Below are 25,182 nucleotides of genomic sequence, written 5' to 3' on the forward strand. Positions count from 1 at the left end.
GGGAATAATTTGGCAAATGGTGCAGAGGACTAGAAATATCCAAATACATCAATTGTACTTCTAAGACTACTCAAAAAGACTAGAGAATTTAAAGGAAGATGTTAACAGCTATGCTGTGTTTAATAATGAGAAATGCTTAACCATTTTACTGCACTTTTTGCAGGGGCACGTGAAATACTTTAGTCCCTGAAACTATATTAAGTGAACAAATATGAAAACATAAAATATCAAGAGTATTGGCTGCATTATGGTACATCTAACATGAACAAAAATTCACATGAAAGCACAGATTTACCAAAACATTAACACTGCCAATTTCTGAGTTATGAAACTATAAGTGCTGATTTCTCCTTATTTCTATTTCTATTTTACTAATTCCTTGTGATACCATATCTCTTACAATGCTTTTTCCAAATAACAAAAACCTAACTTGGCTAAAACCAGTCAAAAATTGTTTTTTTATTATTAAAGAGAACAGATTTCATAGAAAAAATTCTAAGAAGATAGCCATAATTCTCTCCCTCAATATCCTCTGCTTTTTTTTACTTTAATTTTTGCAATGACATGTTTTCTATTTACTTTATAATTGCAAGCTTAATGCACCAAAGTAGCCATAATGTTCAACAGGAGCAGAAAGACCCGTTCCACAGGGATACAGACAAGGGCTACAAGCAATAATGAAGTCACATCAGCTTCACTCATGCTTTTTTTGTAATCTATATTAACTACAACATATCAGAGAAAACATGGGATTTGTCTGTTGGGGACTGGCTTCTTTTCCTAACCATAATGGTCTCTTGGTGCATCCATCTTGCTGCAAAACACAGGAATCCATTCTTTTTTATGGCCGAGTAGTATTCTGTCAACTCATGGTCAGCTTGGTTGATTCCGCGTCTTAGCTACTGTGGACTGAGCTGCTATCAACATGGGGGTGCACATAACTCCTTTGAATGCCAATCTCATTTTCTTTGGGTAAATTCCCTGGGTCACGTTGACCATGGAGGCCCAGGGCAGGCTGGGTTCAGGTGCAAGGAGGGCAAGGACACACCCTCCTCAAGGCCCCAGTGCTTTCACTGTGTCCACTTTGTCCTCAGTGAGCACAGGTCAAGAAACTTGTCCTTACGGTAGTAGAAAAACTGGGGGCCGAAAGAGCCCTGTGCTGAGTGGCTTAAAAGGACCATCTCTGCCGTACACAAACCCCGTGCTGTCAGGCAGAAGGGGAGAAGGGAGCTGAGGGCAGCACTGGGCTGATACTGGCAAGATCATCAACAATGCATTCTATACATCACTACTTCTTTGTTTCATGGTACATTTATTGTTGTTTTTTTGAAATTAATTCATTGCATTGTAGAACATTTGGGAAACAGTATCAAAAAATTAACACATGGTCTCATTGCATGAGACAACCGTTATTAACATTCTGGTGCATTTTCTTTTTTCTAAGAATTTATTTTTATTTATGTGACAGAGGGGGATGCTCTACCCACTGGCTCATACACAAATGCCCACAGCAGGCAGGGCTGGGCCAGGCTGAAGCCAGGAGTCCAAACTCCATCTGGGTCTCCCACATGTGTGACAAGGACTCAAGACCTGAGCCGTTGTCTTCTGCCTCCCAGGATGTACGTTAGCAGGAAGATGCCACGTGACCCGGGCATGCCAAGTGGTGACTCCACTGCAGCTCCTAACTCCCACTCCGGGTATTTGTTTCAAAATGTTAATACAAAATGTTAATTACTACGAGTAAATTCACATTCAAACTTCTCTAATTAGTTTGACAGTGAAATATCCAAAATGTTACTTACTCAAGGAAAGAAGGCATTTGAAAAAATACTTTATAAACCATTCAAGAGCATTACATCATCATGATGAAGTGGTTTTTGAAGGAATATGCCCACAGGCTGTTTCTTTTCCTCTGGGTGAGAACCTCGGGGTTGTACTTGTCCATAGGAAACCAAATGAGAGGCTTATTCAGTCACTGGTCTATTTTTACAGGGTCATCAGGTGTGTGGTGTAGGTGAACTTTTCCTGTCAGTGTGCTGCACAGTTGTGCTGGGATCCCACTAGACTACATCTGCTGTTCATAAAAGCTGACATCCTTTTAAACAGGAAGTGTGAAGAGCAAGACAGAGGATGTCCCAGAGAGTAAAGCTGACACAAATATAAGTAGGACACAGAGAAACTATTCATTGCATAAGTTACTCATGCACTTCTCTATGTTTAAACTCTGAATATCTGCTAATTTTTCATATTCAGATACAGCATCTCACACTGAGAGGGTGAATGCCAGTCTGGGCTGGCAGGAATGGCTGTCAACAGCATTTGACAGAATGAACTCAGAGCTTGACCGGCTGACTCTCGTTAGTAGAGGTGTTCTCAGGGAAGGAAAAGACCTCATCGGTCTCTTCAGTGGGAAAGTTCAAGTGGTAATTTAGGTACACACAATGATTACTGCATTCCCAAATGTCAAAAAGGTAATTTAAGGGACTCGAAACTGAAAAGCTTAAGATAACCACACAGAATGAAATGAAAACCTCACCATGTGGCTGTGACAAGGCCATATGCTCAAGGTGGGGGAAACACTGTAGTAGGGGTCCCAACTTTCAAAGTGGCTGTGAACTAGGAAAGATCAATGTAGAATGAGGAAAAGCATGTGAAGTCAGTCAGAGGAATCAAACAAGGTGAAATAGAAGTCATTATGAAGAATGTGGTGGCCTGAATATAATGAACACATAATAAAGATAAGGTGGGACATTTTTAATAAAACCTTAAAATTTGTGGGGCACTAATCCAACACAGTATGATTGAAACAATTTTCACATATTTATTTATTTGAAAAGCAGACAAGACACAGTGAGGGAGACAGATCTCTCATTTGCCAGATCACTCCCTAAATGCCCACAAGATCTGGGGTAGGCCAGGGCTGATCCCAACAGCCAGGAACTCAACTGGGGTCTTCCCCAGGAGGGGCAAGAGCCCAACAATGTGAGCCGTCACCTGCTCCTTCCAGGGTGTGCCCTGGCAGGGAGCTGAAGCAGGAGTGGATCCAGGACTTGAAACGAGGCACTTCCAAGTGGGATGCTGGCGTTCCAAGCGGCATCTGAAGTGACCTGCCAAGTGCACAGCACCATTTTTAAAACGCCATGACACAAGAGATATTCTGGGGCCACATGTAGGTCTGAAATTAGAAAGCACTTGGACAAACAGTATTTGATTAAAACAATGACACCATTTTTTGTAAAATCTGATATATTTTTGCATAATAGTGATTTATTATATATTAATATTTCAAAATATAATTGTATGTTTAATAAACCACCGGGTAAGTCAAGATGATGGCCTAAATGCATGCTTTGGCTCCATATACCAGGCTGTTATTGCACTGAAGGCAGTGAATTCCATCACGGGGATTGTAAGATCCAGGGCTGCAGATCACTGTGAATAAAGGAGAAAGCCGTGAGTGGCGGGTCCCTCCAAGTCACCCACGTCAACTTTACATGGAGGAACTCTCAAAGGAGATTCCTTAAAGGTTTCAACTTCTTAACAGAAATAAAATAGACATGATACGAAATTTTTCATCTTACCTCTTTCTAAATAAAACAGACATGATACGAAATTTTTCATCTTACCTCTAAGTGTGCATCTCTGTAGTATTAGGTATACTCACATTGTTGAACCAACCTTGAGAATTTTTTCAGCTCACAAAACTTCAACTCCATACCCACCTACAACTCATCTCCCCTTCACCTGGATGCTGGGAGCCATCTTTGTACTCTCTGTTTCTAAGTGTGTGACTACTTCCCCTATCTTATAGGTGGAATCATACACCAGAGCTTTAAATTTTCCCTCTAAACCTGGATCAGACCAACATCATAGCCTACAACAACTTCACGGATAACAAACTGTTGAGACTGAAGGCTGACTGGACCATCCCTGAAGTTACAGTGGAACCCCTACAAGGCCAACACCTCATATGGAACCAAATGTGATCAGATGATCCATAATGAAGTGTTTTAGTTGTACAAAGATGGATCCAAGTTGGAAAGGAAATGGCACTTATTTTTAATAATCTCCAATTTAAAGTCCTATGTCTGTAATTTCGTAAATGTGAAATTCTGGAAAAATTACTTGGCCTAAGTTAACTCAGTTTGATAGTCCTTAATATAAGGATAATGTATATCACAAACATATTACCACGGCTAATTATGTACAATAAGTCAAGAAAGATACACACAAAACAAGGTCCGATACCATCTCTGCCACTGACTAACTTTAGGATGCTAGGTGAATCAGACAACTCTCTTAAGTTCCACTGCCCTCATTTTTAAAACAGGTACAGTAACAGTAACCAACTTTGTATACATGAAACAGCACCCAGTTTATCACAGGCACTTGATAAACACTTAACACTACACACTCTGGGACGACTGCCTCCACTTACCACCTCCACTGGAGACAGGGACATAGAAGTCAGGTAAGGCCAACCACTCATCTGATTGGTCTAGGATCTCATTATATTGTCCTATATATTTTGAACTATAAATGGCTAGGAATTCAGGATATGTAAATAACATATCCAAGGCATGGCTACATTGCAGACCATCAAAGAAAATTCTTTTGCCAACAGTATGACTCAATCACATCATGCTCATATCTGGTTTATATAATATTTGATTTCCAAATTGAGAAATATTTTAATTGTTATTCAGAGGAAGTAATTTCCCTAATAGTTTCCACAGGATTCTTCAAGTTTTAATAGATGTTTCATTTGAGGAATATGGTTTAAGATGGAAAAAGATACTTGTTAAATTGTTTAACAAGATTTAACAAAGTTAAATTAGCAATGATAAGGACTGCTTACTGGTAATGAACATATTAAACTTCCAATGATATGATGTTTCCCAAATATATATGGGCTCATGATGCACTTTCTCTCAAAACATGCACTGATATATTTTGAAGCATAAAGGTAAATCGTGAACAAAGGTAGTGAAAGTGTTAAATCACTCTCCAAACAGAAGAGGAGTTTGCACACAGCCTTTACACTCATGTTATATGGACTGTGCAACACTGAACAGTATTCACACTGGCATAAATCTGTCTACATTCAAGCTTAAATAAATATGATCTTTTAACAGCTGTTCTTAGAATTAATAAATCTTGTTCATTTATCATGACAAACATACTAATACGAGGTTTTAATAAGGGAAAGGGGGTGAGGGTTGCATGGAAACTATAGTACTACCTCATAATTTTTATAAATTTAAAATAATAAAAAGGAAAAATGAATTAACAAATTTTCATACTACAATATATGCAATACATTCGTGTTATTAACTTAGCATCTTTTCCTTATATATACTAAAATACTTTTTCTCTACTATGTGGAATTGAGGTAAATGTTATTTAAATATAAGACACAAAATTAGCAGACTATACACAGAAAGAGGAGTTATTACTAACCAGTACTGACATATAAAAATTGTAAGAAAGTACAGAACAAAAATCTTCAAGAACACTGGACAGGGAATTCCCTATGAAGAGCCCTCACTATCTGTGTGTACTATCAATGTGAATACGTCTGGGGCAGGACATTACTGAGGAACACACAGAGCACACAGGGCCCGCACAAGCAGCAGAGAAGCCCTTCCAAGCAACACAACACCCAAGGCAGCCGTGGCTACACAGAAATCAGAGACAATGCTCAACATCACTAACTACAGGAGAAGGCAAATCAAGGTATAACCAGATCACCATACTCAGTAGGACAGACACTACAAAAACTACACGGCAGAAAGTCACAGGCTACTGGATGCCAAAAGTAAGAGGACAAATTTCAGACCCCGGTGAGTATGGGAAGTGACGGCAGAAACCCAAGGCAGTGTGGAGAAACACAAACAGGAGCTCGGAACCACGTGTCTAAAGGACCCCAGATCGCTGGCTGCTGCGCCACCTTCACGAGCACGGGTGATGTAGCAAGGAGGTCAGAAACAGCAAATGCTCGGAGTCTGACAGCCGGTCGGGTGTGAGGAGACAGGTCTTAGAAAGGTGAGTCCAGCACATTAGTAGAACCAATCAGCATTCTGTGGAAGAGAGATAAGCCAGATGAATCTAACAGCATTATCTAAAAAGTTGAGGATATCACAAAAATCGTTAGATTGGAAAAGTACACAAAATTATGATGCACACTGGTTCAAAACAACACAGATGTGGTATTTGACAGACAAGGGCTTTAAAGTAGTTAGCATAAATGTATTCAGAGACATAAAGGATGATGTGGTCATAAGAAATAAGCATACAGGAAAAACATACCAGGGAAATGCAAACTAGAAAACATACAGAATGGAAATTATAGACCTGAAACACAAAGAAATCAGAGGAAAAAATCTAGGTATGTTTAATAGTGGAACAAAGACAAAAGGATAATGTCAATCAGTAAATTTAAAATCGGATCAGATTTGCCCATTCTGTATAAAAGGAAGAAAAAGAATAAAAATTTATAGAATGACATGCCACTTGAAAAGATTGTTCAAAAAAGAAACAAAAAAATCAAGCAAAATTTCTCAGAATCAGCTTTGAAAGAAGAGCTGGAAAACGGCCAAAGGCTTACAGAAACAAACACAGAAGAGACAAAGGCAACTACAAATGGAACGAGCACTAACTGTATGGAATTCTTATTTATGCTTGAAGTGAAGGCTTGGGGATTCTCAGTACAATGAACACCTGATTTCTCTTTACAACATAAAAGGATGACACTTTTAAGTGACAAAATAATAGAGCCATCACTAAAAATTCTATTAAAAATTTTATTCTCTCCCTATGTAGTCAATTTAACAACATTAAGTCTTTAAATTTTGGCACATAAAATGTCTTTCCAATCATGTTGGTCTTATTTTACTTCCTTTAGGAATGTTTCCTAATTTTCAAAGTATGAGTCTTTAACCTCTTTGGTTAATTACATCCTGATAATTCTTTGAAAGATCTTGTAAATCTGTTTTCCTAAATTCTTTATGGAACTGTTCATGGCTAGTATACAGAAACATACCTGATTTTTGTGTGTTGATCTTGTATCCTTTGACTTTGCTGACTTCTTGTATTAGCTCCAGTAGCTTTTTGTGGTTTGCATGTATTTTCAGATACATACATACTCACACACAGTCTTCATAATGTTCAAGGAAAATGCATATAATAAATTATACATAAAATTATAAATCATTTTTGCATCAAAATAAACTTTTCTTTCCATTTTCCATGAAATTTCTGAAGTACCCTCTTTTATATATATATTTATACATATATGTGTAAATACATACATATATGTATAAATATATAAATATACCCAATAAATGTAATATATAGAGGATATACAAATATATAAACATAAACATATATTTACATATAAACAAATGCATACTTTTATTTCTTCTTTCACACTTGACAATAATATAAAAAGCCATGTACAGATACAGTGCTATACATCAACATTCTAGCAGTTTTATTTGAAGAATGGAAATATGACTCTCAAATCTGAATTAAATTGTAAGTAGCTCCAAATGCCTAAAAAATTTTGAAAAAAATGAACAAAGTTGGCAGACTCACACTTCCAAATTTTGAAACTTACTATAAAGCTACAACAATCAAAACAGTTTGGCACTAGCATAAGGAAAGAATAGTGGATCAGAATAGAGTCCTGCAATACCTCATACATATACGCCAACTGATTTTCATTAAGAGTACCGAGACCACAAAATGTGAAAAGGAAAATTTCTTCAGCAAATAGTTCTGGCCACTAGTCAAGGAATGTGGTTCACATCATTTACAAACACATGGAAAAAATGAGAGTTGGAATAACTGCTTAATCAATACGAGAATTTTTTTGAGGTCATTTATTAAAATAGAACTACACAGAGCTGGTAGTTGCACAACACTGTGGTTGTGCAAATGTTACTAAACTGTTCAAACTAAAATGATTAATTTGAATTCATGTGAATTTCAACACAATAAAAAATGAATAAAGCTTCATTTGGTCTGTAGACCAATATATATATCTTAGTATAACATATGTGAAACTGATAACCAAAAAAGGAGACAGTGTGACTAGCGAGAAAACATGAAATAAATGCCCAAAGGCCTTGGATCTAATGAAGGACATAAATGAGCAGATCAAGAAGCTCAGCAAGCATCTGACAGAAAACACTCAAATAACTTCACTCTGAGGTATTACAGGCTCAACGTGCTATCAGCTCAAAATAAAGAGAAAACCCCCAAAGCTCCACAGGGTCAACAGTGATGCTGGAGTCAGGGTGTGATCGGTATCACTGGAAGCTCACTTCTCATCAGAAACAGCAGGTGCTGGAAGAAATGGTGCAATGGGTTTCCAGAAATTCAAGTAACAAACTATTTGTCCAAACTAAAGACAAAAAACACATTTTATAACTCCCAAATAGAGACACACGGACAGCAACAGTACAACGCTGAAGAAAGCTAAAGAAGTGCTTCTGTCTGACACTACTCAGAAGCCTGGACTACTACTTCCAGAAAGAACAACAGGAAATCAATTTACCATCTTGCCTAAAACAATAAAAAATAATAATAACCATATAAAATACATGGAAAAATCCTCTTCAAGACACAGGACACATAACCATAAAGGATAACAATCTTGGAGATAAGAAACAAAATGTGAGCCTAAAATTAGTAAACTAAAGTCCATCACTATATATTAATAATACATCAAAGTAGTACACAAAGCTATGCATTAATAACATCTGCTGTAACCCTGTATTAACAATGAATAGGAAATTATGCTGCAGACACTGAGGTGGGGCCCATCAAAGTCTCTAAACTGAAGGGATCATGCTAACAGTTGGAGATCGGGACTGTGCTGTGGTGCAGTGGATGAAGCTTAGCTTCCTGCTAAGGTGCCTGAGAAAACAGTGTAAGATGGCCTATGGGGTTGGGACCCTGACTCACCAGGGAGACCCAGATGAAGCTCCTGACTACTGGCTTCAGCCTGACAATGCGGACAACTGGGGAGTGAAGCAGCTAATGAAGGATATCTGTGTGTTTGAAGCTTTCAGCTATAGCTGTGGATTTGTCTATTTCTTCCTAGTGTTCTTTCATCTGTCTTGAAACTCAGTAATTAGGCAAACAGACGTTTAGAATTTTTTTTTTGACAGGCAGAGTTAGAGAGAGAGAGAGACAGAGAGAAAGGTCTTCCTTCTGTTGGTTCACTCCCCAAATGGCTGCTAAGGCTGGTGCACTGCGCCAATCCGAAGGCAGGAGCCAGGTGCTTCCTCCTGGTCTCCCACGCAGGTGCAGGGCCCAAGCACTTGGGCCATCCTCCACTGCACTCCCGGGCCACAGCAGAGAGCTGGACTGGAAAAGGTGCAACTGGGACAGAATCTGGCGCCCCGACCAGGACTAGAACCCGGGGTACCGGCACCACAGGCCGAGGATTAGCCTATTGAGCCACAGCGTTGGCCTAGAATTGGTTTTTTTTTTTTTTTTATTCTTTTTTGGACAGGCAGAGTGGACAGTGAGAGAGAGAGACAGAGAGAAAGGTCTTCCTTTGCTGTTGGTTCACCCTCCAATGGCCGCCACGGTCGGCGCGCTGTGGCCGGCGCACCGCGCTGATCCGATGGCAGGAGCCAGGAGCCAGGTGCTTTTCCTGGTCTCCCATGGGGTGCAGGGCCCGAGCACCTGGGCCATCCTCCACTGCACTCCCTGGCCACAGCAGAGGGCTGGCCTGGAAGAGGGGCAACCGGGACAGAATCCGGCGCCCCGACCGGGACTAGAACCCAGTGTGCCGGCGCCGCTAGGCGGAGGATTAGCCTAGTGAGCCGCGGCGCCGGCCTAGAATTGGGTTTTTTTAATTGAAGTTCTGACCCTACATCATTAAGTAATATCCCTATATATTCCTGATAATATTCTATTCGAATTTTTCTGTTAGACATTAAAATAACCACTTTATCTTCATTGTAATTAGTGCTTCATTTTGTAATTACTCTATTAGAGATAGAACCTAAAGGCATTTCCCTTTTTGCGTTACAAAAATTCTTCACAACATACTTTGATGTAGTTTTTTTTTTCCTTAGTAAATCATTAAGATAAAATGGTTTTCAGGGTGGGTCACATAGCAAACCTCAATGTGTGCTACATGTAAGAAATACCTCCAGGGCCAGTGCTGTCATACAGAGGGTTAAGCCGCAGCTTGCGATGCTGGCATCCCATATGAGCGCTGTTTCAAGTCCCCGCTGCTCTGCTTCCTGCTAATGTGCCTGGGAAGGTAACGGATGGCAGTACAAGTGCTTGGGCCCCTGCCACCCATGTGGGAGACCAGAATGGAGCTCCTGGCTTCTAGCTTCCGCCTGGCCCAGCCCTGGCCCTGTGACCACTGAGGGAGGGAGCCAGCACACAGAAGCCCTCTTTCCTTCTTCTCTCTCTCTCTCATGCCCTGCCTTTCAAATAAATAAATAAATCTTTAAAAAAAGAGAATCATCCAAACAAAAAAATATTTGAACACTGAGAATTAAATATATACCTGGGAAACAGAAACATAAAGCAGGGTTAGATATATTAATATTACACAGCTTGGAATTCAGAACAAAGATCACAAGGAAACCTTACTGCTCCTGTACCATTTGTTGAAGATATCATCATTTTCATAAGAAACAGACTTGGCACCCTTATCAATAATCAGTTTGTTGTAGCTGTATGGGTTTATTTCTGTACCACTTGTCTACAGCTCTACCCTTGTATTATTAGTGCATTGATTACTATTGCTTTGTAATAATGTATTAAATCTTGCCACCTATAAATGTGGGATTTTTTTCTATTTCAGTTGTCTTAGATTTCTTTCAGCAACGTTTTATAAATTTCAGTGTATCTCCTTGGTTCTGGCTTGATTTTGATGTTTGCTTATTCTAACCATCACAAGTTGTGTTTTCCTGCTTTTTTTCATGCCTGGTAATCTTGGTGTAGATTCCACACACTGTGTGAGGGTGTGTGTGTGTGTGTGTGTGTGGTATCTCCCTCTCTTTCTGTAACTCTGCCTTTCAAATAAATAAATAAATAAATCTTAAAAACGAGCTGCACACATAGAGAACCCTGGAGACAAGGAGAACCTCTTGTGAATACACAACAGAAATAAGCAGACGGGTTAGGGAGCAACTTCAGGCTGGGGAAAAGCTGCACACATGGAAAGTAATATTTGAGGGAAAATGAACAGTTTTACATATACAAGGGAAAGAGAAATGTAGGAAATGAATGCCCTCTGCTGTTCTCTTAAGAAGCTAAAAAAAAGAAGAGAATGCTAATTTTACTAATTTTCAAATGAGAAAAATGGAAACAGAACTAATAAAACTGATTAAACCTCTAACTAGAGCTAGTAGAACAAACAAAATATTACTGGAGACAAATGAATAGTATTAGGAATGAATGAGGAAATATCACTGCAGATCCTATGACATTAGGATGGAAACTAAGAATACTGTGGTCAATTTGTGGAGTAAACTTGAACATTTAAATAAAACAGATACCTAAGGATATAAATTATGAGAAAAGCTGAACAACTCTGCAAAGTCTTAACTCATTAACTAATGAACAGTCACTAGGCTCCTCCTCATCTGGAGTTGAAATTTGCTGCTGGCTCTAATTCCTCACACCCATGAATCACAGGAATTCCAGTTTTTCACTCTGACTCAAATGAATGCTGACCTGCAGACTCTGAGAAGCAAAGGGAGTCAGCTGAACGAGGCAGCGCACACGGGCAGACTCTAGGCTAGTCACTATTTTTCTCTCACTCAGCTGAGCTGTAAGTAGCATATGCACAGACATAAAACTCCGATAGAAACCTGTGCTCCTCTGACTGGGAGAACCAAGGAACGAAGCCTAGAGACACAGCAGTGTGAGGGTAAAATCTCAGAGGGGAGAGAAGTTCAGAAAGTGTTCTGCATAAGGCTCAGCCAAGGTGCTGAACACACATGCACCGGTATGTCTTAAGCACCCTACAGAGGCTTAGAGAACTGAGCTGGGATTTGACAACGCACAGGTCACCACCTAACCCTTCACGTACGTGCATGAGGAAGGGCTCAGACCGGCAGAGCGGTCTTTGAGACCTGAGCTGATCTGAGTCACTGCCCACAGAAGGACAGACTCCCTGATCTGAAGGGGATTTCCTGCTAAAGCAAAAACATCGACCTGCAGGGGACTACAGCAGAACTCAGATGGTACAGGATGTAACAGTCATAGTTTTATGACACAATGAAAATTAAACTGACAGAAAAATCAAGAAAATGTAATCTATTATCAAGGGAAAAGACAAATGAATGGAATCCCAGAATTTCAGATGTCTGAATTATTAAAGACTTCTAAAGAGCTACGATAACTATGTCTCAAGAGACACATGAAAATGTGCTTGAAAGAAATCAAAAGACAGTAAATCTTAGAAGATAAACAGAAACAACAAAAAATGGAAAATTTTAATACTTAGGACATAAAAATTTCACTGAATTCAATAGAATAGAGATAACAACTTAAAAAGTCAAAACACTTTTAGATCAATAAATTAAACTAAAGAATTTAAAACAACACTGAATAAGGCCTCAGGAATCTGTGTTAAAGTATCAATAGGTATAACATATGGGTATAACTGTCATTTCAGAGGGGAAGTTTGAACATGGTAGCTGAGTAAAGAAACCTCAGTGATTATAAGTTTTCTATATCTAACATAAAGTTACACAATTTTACTCCAAGTAAACAATGAAAAATAAATTTATATACTATGATCTCTAGATAAGCAAAAATATGTCGTCAAAATGAAATTAAACTCAGTCATTATGAATGAAATTAAACTCAGCAATTATTATATACATTAAAGTATAATATTAAAAATATTTGAGCAACAAGATAGCAGCTAGAGAGAACCACGGACCAGAGGAGACAAACAGAAAACAATGAACATTCTATCAGCCCTTTAAATGAACAGCAGACAGACAAGCTCATTTTAAAAATGTAAGACTCAAGCTGCCTGCAGCAGACCCACAGCGAGGTTCAAAGCAGACGACATATGAAAGCAGCCTCACTGTGCAAACAGTAAGTATAAGAATGCTGGAGCTATTATACTAAAAACATTCAAGCATAAGAGTGATATGGAAGTAACAACAAAACTAAGAACAACTAACAACAAAAGAACTAAGAACTAACAACAAAACGAAGAATTCACTAGGAAGATACATAGCGAAATTATAGGTGTCCCAAAACAATCTCAAAATAGAAACAGCAAAAGCTGATGGAATTAAAGAGTTAAACTGAACAATTCCATAGTTAGAAAATATACATACTTCACACTATTAGCACCATGATGTATTTTTAGAACACTACAGTCAACACCTACAATATAACATATCTTTTCTTTTTTAATCATCTATGGTATCTTCACCAACAGAGACCATCTGGTACACTGTAAAACCAATAGAGGAAGAGACTGGTGGGCTAGTGGTTAAAACGCAGGTGAAGATGTCTGCATCTCAGATCTGCATGCCTAGGTTCAAGTCCTAGCTCTGTTCCCAGTTCCTCCTTACTGCAATGCATACCTGCAGAGGCAGCAAATGATGGCTCAAGCAGTTGGGTCCCTGCCACCCAAGGAGAGACATGGACTGAGTTCCAGTTCCCTGCTTCGACTATTGTGTGCATCTGGGAAACCAGCACAGAGCAGCACTCACTCTGTATGTCCATCTGTCTATTACTATCTCTCAAACACATAAATAAATCATTTTTTAAAAATCTGGTTATTTAAATGTCCTGACCATATTGAGGCCTGCATCGTGGTGTAATGGGCAAAGCCACCACTTGTGACACCGGCATCCCATATGGGCACCAGTTCGTGTCCCAACTGCTCCGCTTCCCAGGGAGCTCCCTGCTAATCACCTAGGAAAAGCAGCAGAAGATGGTCCGAGTGTTTGAGCCCCTGCACCCCATGGGAGACCCAAATGAAGCTCCTGGCTTCTAGCTTCTGCCTTGCTCCACTCTAGCCATTGCAGCCATCTGGAGAGTAAATCAATGGATTGAAGATTCTCCCTCCCTCCTTCCCTCCCTCCCTCCCTCCCTCCCTCTCTCTCTCTAGCTCTGACTTGAAAATAAATAATATTTCTTAAAAAGTCATGACCATATAAATATCAAGAGCAGTAAAGAGGTTTAGGAAAACTGCATCTTAAAATATTTTGAATTTAATAAAAATATTTCCTTACTGAAATTAATTGGAATAAAGCACTAGTTTTAAAAGAAATTTTATCATTATACATGTAGCTTTTTTACCAAAGAAAAAAACCTAAAAATCAGTGCATCACAGAAATACTGTTGTAGACCTACCAAAAAAAAAAATCTCCTAAAATACAAGAGTTTAGAAAAGTAGCAGGAGGTAAGGTTAATGAACAAAACAATCATTTTTCTAAAAACTAGTAATAAACAACTGCAAATCAAAGTGGCAACAATACTATTTGTAACAGCTTTCTACAAAATAAAACAGAAATCTAACATATATAAGATCTACACAATAACTACAAAAACTAAATGAAAAAAATTCAAAAAAAGATCTAAATAAATGGACATATGATGTATTTGGTTTTGAAAATTTAGTAAAATTAGCAAAATTATACAAATATAAGTTTTACACAATAGCTATCAAAATTCCAGAAGGCGTTCTCTCCATACATTGATAGATGAGCTAATTCTAAACATTAAATGCAAGATCAAATAAACTAGAAAGGGAAAAATGGCTTTTTAAGAGAAAAAAGTATAGGAAAAATCACACTGATATTTAAAGACTTACTAAGTATAGTAGTGAAAACCATTATTAGCAAAGGATACACAGGTAGGTCAAAGGAACAGATGGATAAACTGGTTAACTCCAACAAGCACCACAAGATAATACCATTGCTACAGAACACTTTCAGAAAATAACCAGGAAGGAACAACATATTTTACAAAGCCAGCATAATCTTAACATGATGATGATATTATTAACCAAATAAATATTCCTCCTGAAAAAGGTATAAATACTAACTAGTCAAATCAAACAATAAGTAAAGAGGGTCATGACCACATAGGATTCATTCAAGGAATGCAAGATTGTTTAACATAAATCAAATTACCATACTAACACAAGAATAGAAATCATGACTATTTTAACTGACGCAGGAAAAAGCAATGGACAGAAGTCACTACTCATGATAAAGTCTTTGGAAAACTAAAAACAGCTGGGGACTTTTTCAAACTGACAAAAATATCTAAAAAAAATTATAAAGTTTTATTTATTTGAAGGCAGAGTGATTGTGGGGAGCAACCCGGACTGGACTGAGTTACTGGAATTAAGACTTATTCTATGCATCTGCTCTTCCACAATATGGCGCTGGGAGAGGAGAAAACAGCTTCTACGCAGCTGCCTCTTGCCAACTTGAGTGATGACCTCCAGGAGCTGATCCTGCTCCTGATTGGAGGAGAGCAGCGTACTCGGCGTGTGGGCAGCCGAGTTGGGATTGGCGGAAGAGGGCTATAAAGGAGGAGAGAGACAACATGCACCAGGAACATCTAAGAGGAACATCTGAGGGAACACCTGTGCAGCCCCCGAGAGAGCCGGCCGGCGGTGTGCCGCTCCCCCGCGGAAGTGGGGAATGTGGCAGGGGGAACCGCCCTTCCACGGAGGTGGAAGGGACGGTAGCCAACCCGGGAAGAACCAGCAGCAAACCCGGGGAGGGCCGAGCAGACAAAAGAACAGCACAGGGTCCTGTGTCGTTCCTCCACGAAGAGGGGGAGCGACATAATGGTGCCGTGACTCGGATATGAAGCCTAGGCAGGGTTTAGTGTCATTCCTCCCTGAAGAGGGGGAGCGACAAGTGATAGAAAGAGGAAGAAACAAACAGATCTTTCATCCACTGATTCATGCACCAAATGGCAGCCAACAGCCGAGGCTGGTCCAGGCCAAAGTCAGACGCCCAGAACCCCATGCGGATCTTCCTAATGGGCGGAACTTGGGTGATCTCTGGCTGCCTTCTGAGGAGTGTTAACAGGAAGCTGGATCAGGAGCAGAACCTGCGCTGACATGGGATGCCATTGTTCCCACAGCACCACAATCCCAGTCCCAGAGAAACTCTTAGAGCTGCGGTGGTAGTATAGACTAGTGATTTAAGATGCCTGCAACCCTCATCAGAGTGCCTGGCTTCTATCCTGGGCTCTGGTTTTTTTTTTTTTTTTTGACAGGTAGAGTTATAGACAGTGAGAGACTAACAGAGAGAAAGGTCTCCCTTCCTTTGGTTCACTCCCCTAATGGCCACTACGGCCGGCGCTGCACCAACCTGAAGCCAGGAGCTGGGTGCTTCCTCCCGGTCTCCCGTGTGGGTGCAGGGACCCAAGCACTTGGGCCATCCTCCACTGCCCTACCCGGCCACAGCAGAGAGCTAGACTGGAAGAGCAAATGGGACTAGTACCCGGTGCCCCAACCAGGACTAGAACCCGGGGTGCTGGCGCCGCAGGCGGAGGATTAGCCAAGTGAGCCACGGCGCCAGCCTAGGCTCTGGCTCTTTACTCCAGCTTCCCACCAATGCAGACCCTGCAATACAGTAGCAATAGTTCAAGTAAGTGGGTTCTTGCCAGGACATGGGAGACTGCATTGTGTTCCTAGCTTCTGGCTTTAGACTCAGCCCAGCCTATCCATGGTGGGCATTTGAGAAACTAACCAGCATATGGGAACTCCTCTGTCTGTCTGTCCCTCTCTGTATCTCTCCAATGAAAAAACATATATACAGGAAAATTCTACAGTTTATTTTAAGAGTCAACAAATGATTTGTTTTATCTCTAATATCAGCAACAGGGCAAGAATGTCGTCTTCTCCTACTTCAACACTGTACTAGAGGACTAAGAAATTGCAATAAAAGAAATACAAAGCATAGATATTAGAAAAGAAGCAAAACTTATCATATGAAGATATGTTTGTCATAATAACTGAGACCTAATCAATGATAACCAATGTCACAAGATCCAAGCTAACATTAAAATGCAAAATGTACTTCTTTTTAAATTTATTTATTTGGAAGATAGCAATCTTACACCTGCTGGTTCACAATCCAAAGGCCCACAACAGCTAGGGCTGACTCAGGCCAAAGCCAGGAGCCTGGAACTCAATCTGGGTATTCAACATCAGGTGCAGACCCAAGTACCTGAGCTATCATCTCCAGCCTCCCAGGGTGTGCACTGTAGGCAGCTGGAACTAGAAGCAGTCAGGACTCAAACTCAGGTGCTCCAGTATAGGACATGGGCCTCCCAAGTGGTAGCTTAACCTCCGTGCCAAATGCCTACTCTGGTCAACTTTATTCTTATATGCTACCTGGAAAATCAAATCACTGAACAATTCCATTTACAAGCGGAGCAAATAAAACACCCTTATTCATTAAGGAGGAATAACATTCATCATCCTTATGAATAAATCTAAGAAAATACTTCCTAGAAATGTGCAATAAAATTGTATAATTCCCCAGAGACAAATTTAAAAGGATTTACGCAAATACAAAATCATCATGTTCACTCTTAAGATTGCTAAACATTTTATAAGACAATTATCTTTAATTTTATCTCTAGACACAAATCAATTCAAATTACATTAAATTTTTTTGTGGAAATTAACCTAATTCTAATATATGTGTGTATGTGTGTATATAAATATATAAATTCAAGGGACAGAGTATAGTAAGCAAAGCAATTTTTAAAAATAAATAGCTAGTTTGGAGGACCATCTCATGTTATTTCAAAGTTAATATAAAGCTATGTTAACCAAGATACTTTGGTCAAGTGAATGACAGACACAATGACGAGTGGAATAGAATTAAACAAACACAATTATGGTCACACTTTTTACAAAGGCAACAAGGTATTATAACAGGGACAAGAAAGTTTCCAAAACAAATGGTGCTCATCAGAGCAGACATCCTTGCAGTAGCATATGTTCATCAACATATCCATACCATCATTACCCTCACACAAACTCAACATGAACCACAGTCCTAAAAGTACAATCAAAAACGAAAAAACACCTATACAAAAAACAGAGTAGATAATCTTTGTGAATTCATAGGAAAAAGTTTATTAGAACACAAACGCATGAACTATAGAATAAAAAGTAAATGGACTTCTTCAAATTTTCTTTGAAAACCAAACTGTAGATAGCAGTTTGGGAGAAGATATTCACCACGTATGTATCAGCAAAGGATTTTTGTTCATACAAAGTTAAGAACGCTTTTTTTTTTTTTTTTAGTTTTTTTTTCTTTAATTTATTTGTTTGATAGGTAGAGTTACGGGGGTTGGGGGGACAGAGAGAGGTCTTCCATCCACTGGTTCACTCCCCACATGGCCACAATGGCCAGAGCCAGGCCGATCTGAAGCCAGGAGCCAGGAGCTTCTTCCAGGTCTCCCACACAGGTGCAGGGGCCCAAGCACTTGGGCCATCTTCTACTGCTTTCCCAGGCCATAGCAGAGAGCTGGATCGGAAGAGGAGCAGCTGGGACTAGAATCGGCATCCATATGGGATGCCAGTGCCACAGCCAGAGGCTTAACCCACCATGCTACAGCATTGCCCTCCAAAGTTAAGACCTTTTACAAGTCAATAATGTTAAGATAACTCACTTAACTATGGGAAAGATATCAGAACAAAGTACAAAAGACACACAAAAATCCCTTTAGAAACTAGAAAAAATGCTCAAAATATCTTTTTATCAGGAAAATGAAAATTAACTACAAGGAGATAATAGTATGATACACACACTGGAAGGCTACAATTAAAGAGACTGACCATAACATGCTTTGGAAAGCAATCTGAACAACTGGCACTCCCAAGCATCCCGGATGGAACACACCACACAGCCACTGCAGAAAACAATTGGGCTTTCTTTTTTGATAAAGTGAAACATACACTTACCGTATGACCCAGCAATCGAAGTCATAGGTATTTTCTCAGGAGAACACAAAGACTTGTACAGGCATGTTCATAGCGGGCTTTATTTGTAATGGCCTAAAACTGGAAACAACCCAAATACCCATCATCAGGTGAATGGATAAACAAATGTGGTATATCCATAAAATGGGGTACTACTCAGCAATAAAGAGGAACACACCATTAATACATGCAACCGTATGAATGAATCTCAAAACTGTCATGCTGAGCAAAAATATTCAAACAGCATATACTACATAAAAATGGATGCAAATCTACAGTGCCTGAAAGCAGATCAGTATTTGCCTGGGAGTATATGGTGAAGTTGGAAAGGTTTAAAGAAAGCATAAACAAAATACAAGGAATGGCACGTTTCTTGACGATGGTGATGACTTCATGGTTATATACATGTTGAAGTCATTAAACTGAGCATTTTTTTTGTATGATCTCTAGCCACCAGGGAAATGCAAATAAAGACCAAAATAAGGTTTCAACTCACCCCTGTCAGAATATCATCCAAAAATCAAAAAATAATAAATGCTGGCAAGGAGGTGGAGAAAAAGGAACTCAAACGCACTGCTGGTGGGAATGTAAACTCAGTACAGCCATTTGAAAGACAGCATAGACATTCCTCAGAAATCTGAAAACAGTCTACCATAGAACCTTGCCATCTCACACCTGGGAATTTACTCAAAGGAAATGAAATCTTCATATGAAAAAGTTATTTGTAGTCCCATGTTTATGGCAGCTCAAGTCACAACAGCTAAGATATGGAATCAATCCAGGTATGCACCAGCTGGAAACTGAATAAAGAGAAAGTGATATAAACACAAAGTGGAATACTATTTAGCTACAAAAAGAATAAAATCCTGTGTTTTGCAACAAAATGTATAAAACTGGAGACCATTATGCTTAAGAAATAAGCCCGTCCTAAAAAGACAAATATATGCTTTCTCTGATATGTGACAGTTATTATAGAATGCCTAAAAAAAGAACACAATGTATAATAATGAAACTGAAATCTTATGATTACTGTTTTTAGCTCTTGTCTATATACTCCTGTGGAATAATGGTCTTTCTACATTTTATTTGTTGAACATTATGGTTAGTGGTGCATTAAGCCTGTGATTCTAAGTTGAAGTTATACACACACAGACACACACACAATCAAATACTTCTCAGCCATAAAAAAGAATAAACCCTGTCTTTTGCAACAAGATTAATCCAAATGGAACCCATCATGCTTGGTGAAATAAGGTCCAAAAAGACAAACATCGTATGTTTTCTCTGATATGTAGTAAATATAGAATACAAACAATGTGTAATAACACAGGACTGTGAAAAGATCTACAGAGAATCTACAGAGGATTCTGTCAGTTGAATTTCTGGCGTACAGAGTGGACCAACCAAGATGTTTGACGCAGCTGTATCAGCAGAAGCACTGCCAGTTCATACTACAGGGGCAGAGAGAAGATAAAACGAAAGGGTTGCTGGATTCCTAACATTCTATGAGCAGGACTAGGCTAAAGCAGCCACTCAGACGCAAATGTATGTAGCTGTCCTTCCAGAAAGAGGAGGAATGCTTTGATGGACCTCAGACAGCCAAGAGGTTGACCAAGCCAGAGAGTCACAGTCTCTAAGGCAGAGGACAAGAGAACCTCCCCATGGCCAGAGGGAGAACTTCCGCAGCTCAAGTAAGTGTAAGATTGAGCCACAGATTATTCTCCAAACTTATCATCGAAGAAACTTTCCCTTCAGGGATTCAAAGTTGTTCGGAACCATTGACTCTTTTCTTTCATACATTATCTCCTTTTTGTAACAAGAACATCTCTCTTAACATCTGTGCCACCATTTTATTTTGGAAATAGAGAGCTTGCTTTCTAGAACCAAATCTATACAGATGGAGAGGAATTTTGCTCCAAGATGGACCATATTTAGAGTTTCAACTATATAAGATGTACATGACATAGATAATGATAATTTGGGCCTTTCTGGTCTGAAAATATTGAGGTAAGAGTCTATACTTAGAGTTTATCCAGCAATGGGGTGGAACTCTTGGGAATGTTGGCATGGTGTGAACATATTTTACAAGGAGACTGGACATGAATTTTTTTAATTCTATCAATTATTATTAACACATATTTGGTCTTATTTATGTGATCCCTTTGACACTTAATCCTATCTTTATGATCAGTTATGAACTTAAACTGATCAAATTAACTAGTAAGATGGCAATGAGGGGCCAGCACTGTGGTGCAGTGGGTTAAAGCCCTGGCCTGCAGTGCCGGCATCCCATATGGGCGTCAGTCCTAGTCCCGGCTACTCCTCTTCCAATACAGCTTTCTGCTGTGGCCTGGAAAAGCAGTAGAGGGTGGCCCAAGTCCTTGGGCCCCTGCACCCATGTGGGATACCCGGAAGAAGCTCCTGGCTCCTGGCTTCAGATTGACGCAGCTCTGGCCATTGTGGCCATGTGGGTAGTGAACCAGCGGATGGAAGGCCTCTCTCTCTGTGTCTACCTCTCTTTTTTTTATCTTTCAAATAAATAAAATAAATCTTTTTAAAAAATATAGCATTGGTACCTGACAATTTAATGGGATTTGTAGTCCCATGGCAAGTGTTTAGTTTTACCCTTATGGGTAAGTCTGAGGGAACGTGTACCAAACTATACATCTCCTCCCTCTCTTATTCCCACTTTTATTTTTAACAGGGATCAATTTTCAACTGGATTTAAACACCTAAGAATAATTCTGTGTTAAGTAAAGAATTCGGCCAATGGTAAAAGGAGAGAATGATCCAACATGAGAAGCAGGACACGCAGCAGACTTATAGAATGACAAATGCCCTAAACAGCACTCTGGCCTCAGAATCAGCCCTTAAGGCATTCATATCTGGCTAAAAAGCCCATGAGAGTATTTTAGGCATGGAAAGCCACCACACTCTGGCAAAAAAAATGACCTATTGGAAAGATCTCTGTGAATGAGATCTTGGTGAAAAGAAGGGACCATCAAAAAAGGAGGTACCTTTCTCTGAAGGAGAGAACCTCCACTTTGACTATGGCCTTGTCTAAATAAGGTCAGAGTTTGTGAACTCAAGAGGCTTCCATAGCCTTGGCAGCTCATGACAACAGCCTCAGGTGATCACTGACATCATAAATAAGAGTGTCAATTGTTAAGTCAACAACAGGAGTCACTGTACACTTGCTCCCCACATAGGACCTCTGTCCTTAATGTGTTGTACTATGGTACAACTAGTCTTCAAGTGGCACTTTATACTCTGTGTGTCTGTGTGGGTGCAAACTGTTGAAATCTTTACTTACTATAGAGTTGATCTTCTGTATAACAAAGAAAATTAAAAATGAAACTTAATGAAGAATGGGATGGAAGAGAGAGTAGGAAGTGGGATGGTTTGGGTGTGGGAGGGCGGGTATCGGGGGAAGAACCACTATAATCCAAAAGTTTTACTTATGAAATTTATATTTATTAAATAAAGTCTTTCTATTAAAAATAATTTTTAAGATTTATATATAATTATTTGAATGGCAGAGAAGCAGAGGTACAGGTAGGTACAGGTGTAGAAAGACAGATCCTCCATCCACTGGTTCACTCCCCAAACAGCGACAACAGGCAGGGCTGGGCCAGGTCAAAGCCAGAATCTAGGAGCTTTATCTGTGTCTCCTAGGTGGGGGGCAGGGGCCCAAGTAACTGGGCCATATTCATCTGCCTTCCCAGGCACATTAGCAGAGAGCTAGATCAGAAGTGGAGTAGCCTGAACACAAACCAGTGCTCAAATTGGATGTCAGTGTCACAAGCAGTGGCTTAACCCACTATACCATAGTACCAATCCCAGGGAATAGGTAAAAATTTCTGAGAGCCAGAAGACTTTACCAGGTGGAACTATGTCCCTTCAAAATATGTGTTCAGTCCCTAACTCCTGGTACTTGTGTGACAGTATATTCTAGCTTATCTAAATCTAAGTATTAAAATATGGATTAAAATGAGAATACTTTTTCTTGTAAGGGAGATTAATTTAGAACTCAATAAATAAGGATCTTGGAAAAATGCACCCTACCCCACCCCCAGCAAATAATCAAATTATACAAAAACAATCGTATGTAACTCATAAGCCAAAGAAAAATGAAAAATTTGAATCAATTAATATTCTAAATTCAATGATATATAATATCCCTAGACTGCAACCATAAATTATTTTGCTACAATTTCAGAAGATGTAAGTAAAAGGATTCATGCTATGATATAGATTGTAAGAACCAATATTGTTAGAATGTCAACCTTCCAAAATTGATCTATATATTATCACTACTCAAATGAAAATCCCAACAGCCTTTTTGTAAATAGTGTAGCTATTCTTAAACTTATATAACAATGCAGTAACTTGGATGAGCAAAACCGAATCTGGAGAAAAACAATATAAAGTTGGAAAATTCACAATAAGAGGTATCAAAACACACAGTTGATTAAATGTTAATTAAACTGAATCTCTCAAAGATTATTATGGTGCAAGCACAATTAACAACTCTGTACCAATATCTACTAAAGCTAATATAATATGACATGCTTATGATCCAATCATTCCACATACAGATGCATATGCCATGGATATATATTTCCCCAAAATATGGACGATACTTTCCTTGCAATTGTACTCATAACTGGTTTTTACCAATATTAGTAATTATTCACAGTTATACCTAAGAATAGCCCAAATAACAATCAATGATAGAATATATAGACTGTCTCTAGCCAGTAACATACTACACATCACAAAAACTTATTTATCACCACATAAAAGAATAAGTAGGAACTTCACAAACATAATTGTAAGTAAAGAAGGCGGTCACAAAAGACCACAGAATGATGTGATTCTATCCACATTAACTTCAAGAATAGGCAAATTAATCTACAGTGATGGATGTCAGATTAGTAGACATTTGTAGCATAGAGGTATTGACTGTAAAGAGATCTGACGAGGAAATTTCTGTAATACTGGAAATTTTCAATATATTGAAATGAGCTGTAGTCAGTTTTATATGCATAAATATATGTATATATTCACATAAGTATGTATATACACCTAGTAGATAATATAATAATATGTACCACTTACACATATATCTAAACTTTCATGTAGTATCCACATAAAATTTGTAAATTATAAATTTTTAAATTATAAAATAGAATACATTAAAATTATATAACTAAATATTATTACCTTTATAACAACAAATTTAACTTTTAGAGAAATAAGAAAATTTAACAAAACACACAAAAACAGGAAGTCCTGATGGCATTATAATCAATAAGTTCATTAATCTTACTATCAACAAAAGCTAGCTCAAATGGCTTCACTCCTTTACCAAGGCCCCCAGGGAGCAACTAGATCACCCCATCCATATTACCATGGTCCCAGGAAGTAGCTGAATAACCTCCTCTCAGAGGTCTAACCCACGAAGGCACACAGAAACGGATGCCTGGCCTTGTCCACCCTCCCTCAGCCCTGGAAGACGCCAGCCCCTAGAGCCCCTGAGAAGTCAGCTGTGCATCCCTGACACTGAGGGGTTACCAATTTGGACACATGGCTGCATCACAGCCCCTTTGTAGCTCTCAAAAATGACAGGCACCTAACCCTGCTACCAAGCATGATACGCTACACGCACCTGGGCCCACTGGAGTGGTCCATACTCACCTGACCTACAGAAATTGATGGGATCCCACACCCACACCCACACCCAGATACATGACACACAGAGCTATCAGCTGCATACCAGCTGGTGGTGCAATCCTCTACACCGCAGCCTGGGATAACTGAGGCCCCAAGACATCAACATTGGTTATAGCTGAAGCTATATGGATACTAAAGCACTCACCTAGAATAAAAGCCCAACACAGAATATCCAACCAACACCCTAAAATATGTATCTAGAAGAAAGCCTTCTATAACTAAAGTCATCCCATAAAACTGGCAGGAAAAACTGGCCTACCAGATGCACAAAAATCTACACAGGGCAAAAGCACGTGAAAAACAAAGTAACATGATGCCTTCAGAGGAAGACAATAATTCTCTAGCAACAGAGTACAAAGAACTTGAAATAAATACGTTTCTGACAAATAACTCAAATTAATAATTCTATGGAAACAGAATGAGAGGAAAGAAGATACAGGCAAGACAACTCAACAATATTAGGAAAA

At 39.2% G+C, this 25,182-nt stretch overlaps 1 protein-coding gene across 16 annotated transcripts in view; it reads right to left on the reverse strand.

The window, feature by feature from the left end:
- Positions 1 to 2,801: 2,801 nt before the first annotated feature.
- The window catches only part of ZPBP (zona pellucida binding protein), a 73,116-nt gene continuing 50,735 nt past the window's right edge, over positions 2,802 to 25,182 (reverse strand). For 2 of the 16 annotated variants that reach the window (XM_051853180.2, XM_051853179.2), the window contains one exon: positions 2,802 to 3,432. In XM_051853180.2, the coding sequence (XP_051709140.1) occupies positions 3,338 to 3,432 (95 nt within the window). In that variant the 3' untranslated portion in view covers positions 2,802 to 3,337. Of the gene's footprint in view, positions 3,433 to 5,950; positions 6,081 to 7,042; positions 18,525 to 18,961; positions 19,061 to 19,475; positions 19,780 to 25,182 lie in introns of all 16 variants that reach the window. The other 14 variants (XR_011383002.1, XR_007922300.2, XR_007922296.2 and 11 more) reach the window with 14 other exon arrangements.

This window comes from Oryctolagus cuniculus, chromosome 16 (genome assembly GCF_964237555.1).
Source record: "Oryctolagus cuniculus chromosome 16, mOryCun1.1, whole genome shotgun sequence".
NCBI classification, from domain to species: domain Eukaryota; kingdom Metazoa; phylum Chordata; class Mammalia; order Lagomorpha; family Leporidae; genus Oryctolagus; species Oryctolagus cuniculus.